This window comes from Emys orbicularis, chromosome 6 (genome assembly GCF_028017835.1).
Source record: "Emys orbicularis isolate rEmyOrb1 chromosome 6, rEmyOrb1.hap1, whole genome shotgun sequence".
NCBI classification, from domain to species: domain Eukaryota; kingdom Metazoa; phylum Chordata; order Testudines; family Emydidae; genus Emys; species Emys orbicularis.
The window spans coordinates 49198389-49210467 of NC_088688.1; the positions used below are offsets into that span (position 1 = coordinate 49198389).

Here is a 12079-nt window from a genome sequence, read left to right on the forward strand (position 1 = left end):
GCACTGCCCTTTAAGTATGCTGACTCCACTCTAAGTACACTGCCTTTTTAAATAGATCAGCAAGTTGAGACAGCAGCTGCTGGCAACAAGCTCCCGCCGTCCTGACCCCTCTGCTCTGTGGAGATGGAGTACATGAGCAGGGGACACCCCGACATCAGCACCCCTCTTCCCCCCCCCCATCCCCCCTCCAGCAAGCAGGAGGCTCCTGGGAGCAGCTCCAAGGCAGAGGGTAGGAGCAGCACACGGCAGTGGGGGGAGGGACACCTGAACTGCCCAGCAATTGATAGCTTACTGGGAGGCTGCTGCACAGGGGACTTAAGGGGGCTGCCGGCCCACCCTGGTTCCAAGCCCCCACCAGCTAGCTCCGAAGGGTTGCTTTTCCTGCAAGCAGTGGACAAAGCAGGCGGCTGCCAAACAACATTATAAGGGAGCATAGCGCAACTCAAGGGTGAAAGTAAGCCGGTACAGCTTTAACATCGCTACCCCTTTTGCGCCCCCCTGCCAGGTCCCTACCGGGGGGGGGGGGGGGGGGGGGGGGGGAGAAAGGCAGTGATGTTAAAGCGCTGCCGCAGCAAAGGACCCTGCTTAAAGTGCTGCTGCTGCAATGCTTTAATGTTATTGCCCTTTTTGCCCCCCCCCCCCGGCCGCCGCCGCAAGGGGGGGGTGCCCCAAAAGGAGCAGCTGCCTCGGGGCTGGCGATTTAAAAGGGCCCCGACTGCAGCTACTGCAGCAGCAGCCGAAGCCCCGGGCCTTTTAAATCACCGCTGGAGCCCCGGACAGCGTGGGCCAGGCAGTGTGGAAGGGCTGGCTGGGGGACGCTGACCCAGCCCTGCCCCCGTATCGGTAAGTCTTCAGCTTTACTTTCACTCCTGTTGCAACTTAAAACGAGCATGTTCTCTAATAGATCAGCAACGTAACAACGAAACAATGTAACCTGGGACAATGTTAAAGTGAGGAGTTACTGTATTTGGAGTATGACAAAACTATAGCATATATATTCATTAAGCCTGCTCAGATACTAGGACAACAAGTTGCCGACCAACCTTTTCAAACCATTTAACTTTCTAATCTGCTATATATAGAATCAGCAATTCCGAGATTATGCAATCAGACAATTAGAGGAAACTTCACATATAGTACCAGCATATTTCCAGTTTAGGAATAATTATACGACTTTTCAGTCAGCTAAATATATATAAGGATAACTATTCCACTTACAGTAATGAATGCAACAAAATCAAAAATGAAAAAATCCAGATTAAACTGTTTTATAGCAATATACAAGCTAACATCTGGACTGTCTCTGGAAAAGATCAATCATGAGCCTGACTCTACTTTTGGATTCTGAAAGTGAAAGGAATTCCTGGAACATGGGTGTCAAATATATCACAAAATAATGTGCGACAATTTTCTATTTGCATCTGGATTATTTTTCAACAAAATATTCTGTGTTTTTCTTAGAGACCCTGTCACAGTCACCAACTTTCACAGGGTAAATAAGCACCCCGACTTTCTCAATAAGCCAAAAATCAAGCTAATCCCATTTCAAAACAAGGCCAAAACAAGCCAATCCCTAAAAACCCCAAAACTATGTGACTAGAGCCCCCTGGCCTGCAGTCTGGGACTGTGGTGGGCCCACTGTGCACCCTGACTCTCCCCCTTACCCCCATTTGCCAGGAGCTGATTAAAAAAAAGCAACACACTACAAGCCAAAAAACTAGCCAACAAACAACTCACGCCAATTAAGCCAAAAACGAGCCCAATTTCTATGTTTTTTTCCCCACAGGTTTGGCATGTCTGGCCCCAGTTACTAGGATCAAATTTGTTACCTGATAATCTCAGCTTGCACTTAAAAGTTTCCAGCTTTCTGGGGTGGGGGGGAACCCACACACAAAAACCTTGAAACAGAATTTTTCCAGCAGCAGGGAGGCAGAAGTGGGTATTCCTGCTTGTGACTCTCCATGGTGCATCCCAGAGGTGGCAGGTCATTTCTATCCCAGCGAATGGGGGACAGGGGAAGGCATCTCACTGATGGTGAGGGTAACAAATGCCACCTGCATGAGCAGCCAGAGCCAGCTCAGCAAGATGAAGCAGCACATGACACCAGCCAGCCTGGCCCAGGTCAAGGATCAGAGCCTAGCCCATACAAGGGGTTTTCAAACCATGGGCCATGCCCAAAAGGTGGGCCACAACAGTCCTAGCACCAAGCACTGTGTGTCCAGGTCAGTTTCCTCACATGGGCTGGGTAAGGGGAGGGCGGGAGAGCAGCTCCTGACACCTCACAGCACAGCCCATGTGGGGAAACCAACCTGGATGCACAGAGCGCCTGACGTTGCCACTCACCACCCTGTCCCCAAACCCGCGGGGGGGGGGGGGAGGGGGGAAGGGGGAGAGAGACAGAGGTACGTTCAGGGGGGAGAGCAGTGACACCAGGCACTCTGTACACCCCACGTGGGCTGGGTAACAGCTGCCGCACCCTCCAGGCTCAGGTAGGTGTAAGTCCTTGGTGCCCACGAACCACTGGGTGCTGGTGGCCAGAGTGACCATGTAGGACAGCAAGGTGCACACAGCCAGGAGCGGAGCTGTCCCCACTGTGCCAACTAGGGACTGAGTGCATGGATGGGCCCCGCAGCAGTGGCACCCCCTCAGACACAGCCCCTCCCCGCACCCTGAGCTACCCCCCTGCCTGCACACAGCCCCTAGCAACCCGTCTTCTCCCTCCATCCTGAGCAACACCCCTCCCGGCACACAGACCCTAGCTATCCACTCTCTGCACCTTGAGCTGGCTGAAAGGCTGAAAACTGAAGATGATATCAGGTTGACCCTCATTAACATATGTCCCCAGATGGAAAAACTGCAAGGAGAAGCAGGCACATCCATCCCATGAAGAATACTCCTGGTCTGTAAGTTATTTTATATTTTTATTTACAATGTGATTCTTTTCTAATTAGTAGAGAATAGGGTTGGGTCTTTACTTACACAGCACAATAGTTTAGATTTTACCCTACAAATATTGAAAACACAATATAGTGTTTAAAGTTGGACAATATTTTGTTTTAAAATCAAACAGCACAACATGTTCTAACAATTTTGTTAACATTGTTGTGTTGCTTATTGTTCAGTTTTATACAAAACTGTTTTCCCTGTTTGAACACCACATTTTGCTCAACTTTTTTAAAGTATCGTTTTACTAAAACTGTTTCATTTCAAAGGTCTTGAAGCATTTGAGTGCATATTGCTAGGGATTTCTATTGCAAGGGGGGAGGGATAGCTCAGTGGTTTGAGCATTAGCCTGCTAAACCCAGGGTTGAGAGTTCAATCCTTGAGGGGGCCACTTAGGGATCTGGGGCAAAATCAGTACTTGGCCCTGCTAGTGAAGGCAGGGGGCTGGATTCGATGACCTATCAAGGTCCCTTCCAGTTCTAGGAGATATGATATCTCCATTAATTTAATTTAATTACAATTGTTAACATTAAAATGAAACATACATTGTTTATTACAGTGTTCTAGTTTATAGTTAGATAATAATTAAAATTAATAATTTCCCTCGTGAAGTGTTAATAGTGGGCTGTGGTGCCTACTGCAGCTGCACAGGTTAAAAAAAAGTTTGCAAATCCCTGGCCCAGACCATTGATGCTGTTTTCTGGCTGGCTGGCAGGGAGAGAGGGGTGGCACTGACATGCCAATTATGAGTCCCAGCCTCGCCCACAGTGGCCCCAAAAGACTTGGGAGAGACACTGAAGTGCCGGCCTGCAAGGAGCTAAGACCAAGATCCATCCCCCCATCGGGACCAGCACCAATGCTGCTTGAAACATAAGCAAGGGTGTGAGGAAGCAGAGAGATTGGAATGGATCCCAGTCACAGCATCAGCTGGTGAGAACATAAGAACATAAGAAAGGCCGTACTGGGTCAGACCAAAGGTCCATCTAGCCCAGTATCTGTCTACCGACAGTGGCCAATGCCAGGTGCCCCAGAGGGAGTGAACCTAACAGGCAATGATCAAGTGATCTCTCTCCTGCCATCCATCTCCATCCTCTGACGAACAGAGGCTAGGGACACCATTCTTACCCATCCTGGCTAATAGCCATTTATGGACTTAGCCACCATGAATTTATCCAGTCCCCTTTTAAACATTGTTATAGTCCTAGCCTTCACAACCTCCTCAGGTAAGGAGTTCCACAAGTTGACTGTGCGCTGCGTGAAGAAGAACTTCCTTTTATTTGTTTTAAACCTGCTGCCTATTAATTTCTTTTGGTGACCCCTAGTTCTTGTATTATGGGAATAAGTAAATAACTTTTCCTTATCCACTTTCTCAACATCACTCATGATTTTATATACCTCTATCATGTCCCCCCTTAGTCTTCTCTTTTCCAAACTGAAGAGTCCTAGCCTCTTTAATCTTTCCTCATATGGGACCCTCTCTAAACCCTTAATCATTTTAGTTGCTCTTTTCTGAACCTTTTCTAGTGCTAGAATATCTTTTTTGAGGTGAGGAGACCACATCTGTACACAGTATTCGAGATGTGGGCGAACCATGGATTTATATAAGGGCAATAATATATTCTCAGTCTTATTCTCTATCCCCTTTTTAATGATTCCTAACATCCTGTTTGCTTTTTTGACCGCCTCTGCACACTGCGTGGACATCTTTAGAGAACTATCCACGATGACGCCAAGATCTTTTTCCTGACTCGTTGTAGCTAAATTAGCCCCCATCATGTTGTATGTATAGTTGGGGTTATTTTTTCCAATGTGCATTACTTTACATTTATCCACATTAAATTTCATTTGCCATTTTGTTGCCCAATCACTTAGTTTTGTGAGATCTTTTTGAAGTTCTTCACAATCTGCTTTGGTCTTAACTATCTTGAGTAGTTTAGTATCATCTGCAAACTTTGCCACCTCACTGTTTACCCCTTTCTCCAGATCATTTATGAATAAATTGAATAGGATAGGTCCTAGGACTGACCCTTGGGGAACACCACTAGTTACCCCTCTCCATTCTGAGAATTTACCATTAATTCCTACCCTTTGTTCCCTGTCCTTTAACCAGTTCTCAATCCATGAAAGGACCTTCCCTTTTATCCCATGACAGCTTAATTTACGTAAGAGCCTTTGGTGAGGGACCTTGTCAAAGGCTTTCTGGAAATCTAAGTACACTATGTCCACCGGATCCCCCTTGTCCACGTTTGTTGACCCCTTCAAAGAACTCTAATAGATTAGTAAGACACGATTTCCCTTTACAGAAACCATGTTGACTATTGCTCAAGAGTTTATGTTTTTCTATGTGTCTGACAATTTTGTTCTTTACTATTGTTTCAACTAATTTGCCCGGTACCGACGTTAGACTTACCGGTCTGTAATTGCCGGGATCACCCCTAGAGCCCTTTTTAAATATTGGCGTTACATTAGCTAACTTCCAGTCATTGGGTACCGAAGCCGATTTAAAGGACAGGTTACAAACCTTAGTTAATAGTTCCGCAACTTCACATTTGAGTTCTTTCAGAACTCTTGGGTGAATGCCATCTGGTCCCGGTGACTTGTTAATGTTGAGTTTATCAATTAATTCCAAAACCTCCTCTAGTGATACTTCAATCTGTGACAGTTCCTCAGATTTGTCACCTACAAAAGCCAGCTCAGGTTTGGGAATCTCCCTAACATCCTCAGCCGTGAAGACTGAAGCAAAGAATCCATTTAGTTTCTCCGCAATGACTTTATCATCTTTAAGCGCTCCTTTTGTATTTTCATCGTCAAGGGGCCCCACTGGTTGTTTAGCAGGCTTCCTGCTTCTGATGTACTTAAAAAACATTTTGTTATTACCTTTGGAGTTTTTGGCTAGCCGTTCTTCAAACTCCTCTTTGGCTTTTCTTATTACACTCTTGCACTTAAGTTGGCAGTGTTTGTGCTCCTTTCTATTTGCCTCACTAGGATTTGACTTCCACTTTTTAAAGGAAGTCTTTTTATCTCTCACCGCTTTTTACATGGTTGTTAAGCCACGGTGGCTCTTTTTTAGTTCTTTTACTGTTTTTCTTAATTTGGGGTATACATTGAAGTTGAGCCTCTATTATGGTGTCTTTAAAAAGGGCCCACGCAACTTGCAGGGATTTCACTTTAGTCCCTGAACCTTTTAACTTTTGTCTAACTAACCCCCTCATTTTTGTATAGTTCCCCCTTTTGAAATTAAAGGCCACAGGGTTGGGCAGTTGAGGTGTTCTTCCCACCACAGGGATGTTGAATGCTATTGTATTATGGTCACTATTTCCAAGCGGTCCCGCTATAGTTACCTCTTGGACCAGCTCCTGCGCTGGTCCAAGAGGTATGGCCGCTGTGGGGTGGGCTGAGGCTTCTAGTCGCTTCAGCACTGCCCCCTTTCCCCCCTGCCAGCCAGAGAAGAAGCAGTAAAACCAGCCTGGACTGGAGCTGGGGACCTGATCCCTGCCCTGGGACCAGGCCGGCTGACACCAAATGATTCATCTATTTGCGGAGCTGGCTCTTGCTGTTCATCCAGGTGGCTTTTGTTACCCTGTCCATCAGCAAGACATACACCCCCAGCCCATCCTCCACCCCAATTCCATGTGATAACTGGGCTGATCTCATCCTAACCACCCAGCACCTCAGAAGAGAGGCAGAAGTCCTGCTGATGGAAAAATTCACAGCTGTTTGGGAGGTGGGGGACTCTGCAGTATGCATATCCCCTCAACACACATTTACCCCTGACACTACTGGAGAATTTAAAAATCTGTGCTTTTCTCAGGGCCTTAAATATAAAAGATTAAAGCACTAAAAAGTTACTTAATACCCAGTCACATTCGGCAGATCAGCCATGGTTTGTGGTGTTGTAAGACTTTCTGGAACTTAAATTCCACTTGTTTTCCACTAAGTGAAGAGAAAGGTAAATCTGGAAAGTCTTCAATAATCTGAGCAGAAACAGCCAATAGATCCATTTGCCATACTGACCAATTGAGGTAAACATTCACATGTTTGTAACTAGTGTATTGAGCTACACAGCAGAGATTCTTTTTAAGCAACAGAAAGTGCCAAGCAATCAAAGGATTGCAGGAATGTGAACAGAGCTATCCCAAAATTAAAAATCTCAGCACTTCTGTTCAATGCACTAAAACACACAAGGAGTCAGAAAAGGAAGATTCTGAATTACATGAGCTGTAGATTTTACACTACCTAACACAGTTGTTTGACTTACTTAAATTCCAGTCAGAAATAGTATCATCATCGTCAAGCTCATCATCATCGTCATCATCTTCCTCAATACCATCTTCTTCATGCTGCTGAGCCACTGTCCGTGAACGATGAAAACGAGGCCTTATGTCCTGTTCACTATCTGGAATAGCTTCATCTTCTTCAACATCCCCCTGTTAAAAGTGAAACATTAAGCATGCTCACAAGTTATTATACCATCAGATTATGAAACAGTACAGCCATCTTGCCCAAGATACTATAAAAAGAACAAATATAGTGAGTAATATGTTCGGGAAAACTATGACAACTTCTTCAGATTCATAGCCACCTCAGGGCTGGCCACCTGACCAAAAGAGCCACTAATTATTCCTGCATTCTTGTCTAGCATTCTTCCAGAAAGATGAACGGAGAGGGAAGGAGGAAACAGAAAAGGTAGAGAAATCCTTTATATAGTGCAGTAATAATTCTAATTCTGTGGTAGAATGGATTAATGAGAGCAACTTAACTATATTCCATACTGTACAAGCTATTTCTGCTAGGTAGAATCTGCCCTAGCACAGTAATTTAGAAGTGAATAATCAAATGAATACATGCTTTGAGAAGTAAAGTGAAATTGTTGCTCACCTTCAGCAGAATAATATCTATTTCTGAGTACTTCATACCATTTACTAACACAGGTATCAACCTACAAAGAAAGGTTTTAATATGTATATGTTAAAAAATGCATAATTCAGACAACTGTCAATTTTCAATTTCCTGAGCCAAATTTTGTTTTTAGAAACTGGTTTATATTGATCAATAGGCTAAATTTTTCAAACCTACCCCTAAAGTTAAGCTCCTAAATAAAAAAAGTGGTCTGATTTTGAGAAGTACAGGCATCTGGCTTTGAAGTTTCTGACTTATAAAAGTTTGACTCTATGTTACAAAATTTCTAATTTAAGTGAAGTTAATGGTATTGAATAATTGAGGAAAATCTAACAATTTCGTTTTAATCATGTTATACATTCGATAAAATCAGGTCTTAAGTGAAAGTTGGAACATTTTCAACATTATAAAATTAATGCTCCGGAGTGCTTCTGGGTAGTCCAGGGACTCTCAAGCTCCCATCACGTGCTGTACACATTGTTTCACCTAACCCTTCGGACAGATGGAAAAGTACTAAGGTGGCACCCACTTGTCCCAACCATCTTGCTGTCCCTACTCATATAACCACTCAACATGTTAGTCACTCCACTCCTCCGACTCTCCCACAGATCTTTCCAAAATGAAAGCAAAACCACCACCTCACTAACCCAACCCACTGTACCCACCAAAAAAACATGAGCTTCACAATGAGAACATGGCTCTGCAGAGATAGTTTTAATGATCCTAGCTCAAGATTTGGGCCCAGCTTCACTACTGTTAAGAATATGACACAAAGATCCCTAATTGGCCTGGGGTGTGCATAACATCACCTGCATTTGCCCTGCCTGGCACAGACTATAAAACCACCTACTAATCTATACTGGTCTCTTCCATTCCTCTTTCCTTATTAGTGCAGCTTTACTGCAATCCTAATCAAGTGTGAAACTGTTTCAGAACTATTGTCACAATTAACGGAAAGGTTACTTAACTTAGCTCGAGAATGGTGTCCCTGTAAGTGCTCTACTTCAGGATGTTTGCATCCCCATGCACTCTTAATCAGACATGTTTATCAGTACTGTCCACAGGTCTGCAACTGCACTCTAGGCACTCCTGCACCACTCCAGTTCCTTCTCAACCGCAGAAGTCCAGAGAGAAGACTGAGGCAGGAGGGCAGGTAGAGGAGCACCCATAAAGGGACACACATCTCAAAGCACTCCAGTTACTGTACAAGTAGTGTTCCTTTGAGTGCTCCACTTCAAGAGACTGTGGAGCAGCATCTCCATTACAGAGGATGGTGCTGAAGAGACAGATTCAGTATGGACAGTAGCTCAGCACCAACAAAAGCCTCATCAGCTCCAGAAGCAGGAATGATAGCACAGTGCTGGGAAAGTGTGCCTACCCAAGACTAGGTGGCTGCTTTGTGTATATCTGAGACAGGTGTGCTTTTCAGTAGGGCTACAGAGGTAGACTGGGCCCTGGTGGAATAGGCAATCATCCTAGTTCAGGGGTGAATACCTGAAGCTTTAAAATAGGTTACGATGGACTTCCAGTCTTTGGCAGAAATCAGATGCCCTTTCATTCATTTTGCAATCAGGACAAAAAAGCCTTGGAGGAGTCATATAGGATTTAGTTCTGTCAAGGTAAAGAGTTGAGAACTGTTCTTATGTCCCGTGTATGGGAGGCTCACTGCTCCTTTTGAAAAGTGAGGCTTGGGATAAATGCCAGCAGGTGAATTTCCTGATTAAGGTAGGAACTGAGGGTGTAGATATATAGTGTCACATTATTGAGATAGAATACTGTGTATGGTGGGTCAGCCATAAGAGTCATAGTTCCCCTACACTCCTGGCTGAGATGTCGGCTACCAAGAATGAGATATTGAGGGACAAATGAAGGAAGGAAAAGTTTCCTACAGGTTCAAATGTGGCTTTCTTCAGAGCATTGTGGACTAAGTTGTACATCCATATAACATACCTCAATTTGACAAGAGGAAACAGGTTGAAAAAAACCTTTAGTAAACCTCATACAGACGTCTGGATCTGTTTGCCGAAATGTGTACAATTACATATAACCAATTGCCAATGCATCAGTGGAAACTTAGCAGTACTGTGGGGTGGAGTACATTTTTTCTGGCTATGCATGTTTCGTATTTCAGGCACTAGAATATGAAGAATTTGTATGTCCTCCACTTTTGGCCACTCTCAATCACTTTTGAATACATTTTGCTGCTCTTCTCTCAGAGAAAAACCCAAGCGGGCCTTGTGATGGGGTGGACTAGGTCCAGAGGCCCCCTGCTGGAGGCCTCGCAGCCCTGCCACATCCCACCCCAGAAAAGGGCAGTAGATAAACGACTGTGATGGCAGCTAGGTGAAAAAACAGTTACCTACCTTTCGTAACTGTTCTTCGAGATGTGCTACTCAGGTCCGTTCCATTCTAGGTGTGCGTGCACCCACGTGCACAGCCAGAGATTTTTGCCTTGGCGGTACATGTAGGGCCGGCTGTGGAGCCCTTTAGAGTGCCGCACTACATCAGGCGCTGCCGGCCTACGTCCTCTCAGTTCCTTCTTGCAGACAACTCCAACAAGAGGGGCAGGAGAGCGGGTAATACAATGGACACGAGCAACATCTCGAAGAACAGTTACGAAAAGTAACTGTTTTTCTTCGAGTCCTTGCTCATGTTGATTCCATTCTAGGTGACTCACAAGTAGTACCAATGGAGATGGGCTCGGAGTTCACCGTCATGCAGCTTGTAGCACAGCTCTGCCAAAGCCAGCATCATCTCGAGCCTGCTGGGTCAGCGCAAAGTGCAACGCGAACCTATGAAGGGACGAGCAAGTGGTGGCCCGACAAATTTCTTGGATTGGCACCTGCGCCAGGAAGGCCGCCAAAGACGTCTGTGCTCTAGTAGAATGAGCCATCATGATTACCAGCAGGGGAACCTTCGCCAGCTCGTAGCAATAGCGGATGCAGGCAGTGATCCAAGATGAGATTCTCTGGGCTGACACCGGGCAACCCTTCATCCGGTCTGCAACAGCAACCAACAACTGTGTTGACTTACAGAACGGCCGTGTTCTGTCAATGTAGACGGTCAATGCCCGTTTGATGTCCAGAGTACACAACATGCACTCCTCATCTGATGCATGAGGCTTCGGACAGAGGACCGGTAAGTAAACGTCTTGGCCAGTGTGGAACTGGTAAATGACCTTGGACAGAAAAGCCAGGTGCGGACACAGCTGTACCTTGTCCTTGTAGAAGATCATATAAGGCAGCTCCGACATCAGCACCCTGATCTCGGACACCCACCAGGCCGAAGTTATAGCAACCAATGACACCTTCCAGGAGAGAAGCAGAAGGCAGCAGGAAGCTAAGGGTTCGGAGGAGGGGCTCATGAGCTTCAAAAGCACAAGATTCAGGTCCCACGAGGGGGGGGGGGGGAGAGAGGGGACCAGGTCGCTGATGTGTGGGTACAGGCATCCTAGACCTTTCAGGAACTGCACCGTCATGGGATGGGCGAAAATCCACCTGCCGAAATGGCTGCCAGGTGTACCTTGACCAAAGACAACGGCAAGCCCTGGAGCTTAAGATGCAAAAAATAGTCCAGGATGTCCTGCAGTGAGGCTTCCTCTGGACGAATGTGCTTGTCCGAGGCCCAACGTGTGAAGTACTTCCACTTTGCCACACAGGTAGCCCTGGTGGAAGGCTTCCTGCTACCCAGCAGGACCTGTTGGACCGCAGCTAAGCACTCCCGCTCATCTGTACTTAGCCATGCTGTCAGGTGCAGCAATGCCAGGTTCGGGTGCAGCAGGTTGCCGTAGTTCTGGGACACCAGATCTGTCCGGAGAGGTAACTGCACGGGTCAGCCACCGAAAGACTCAGCAGCATGCTGAACCAGTGCTGTTGAAGCCACACCGGGGCTATGAGGATGACAGACGCTTTGTCTTGCTTTGCTTTTAGCAGGACCATGTGGATACGTGGTACCAGCGGAAAGGCATACATCAGCGTTCCTGACCACGGAATCAGGAAGGCGTCCGACAGGGATCCCTTGTCTCTGCCGTGCAGGGAACAGAATACGTGGCACTTCTTCCATCTGGACACAAACAGGTCCACTTGGGGAGTCCCCCACCTTCGGAAGATCAGGCTGACCACCTCCGGACGGAGGGACCATTCGTGGCAAAATGAGACGGTCCGGATGAGGTGATCTGCCAGGACATTCTTGGTTCCGGGTAGGTGGGTGGCTATCAGATGGATGGAATGCCACATGC

The 12079-nt window shown here is 46.2% G+C and overlaps 1 protein-coding gene across 1 annotated transcript in view; it reads right to left on the reverse strand.

Annotated features, from left to right (window-relative positions):
• Nucleotides 1-12079, reverse strand: part of TNPO1 (transportin 1) — a 123444-nt gene that overhangs the window by 50316 nt on the left and 61049 nt on the right. The window contains exons 9-10 of the mRNA XM_065405982.1: nucleotides 7822-7882; nucleotides 7202-7370 (exon numbers count right to left, since the gene is read on the reverse strand). Of these exons, the coding sequence (XP_065262054.1) occupies nucleotides 7202-7370; nucleotides 7822-7882 (230 nt within the window). The remainder of the gene's footprint in view (nucleotides 1-7201; nucleotides 7371-7821; nucleotides 7883-12079) is intronic.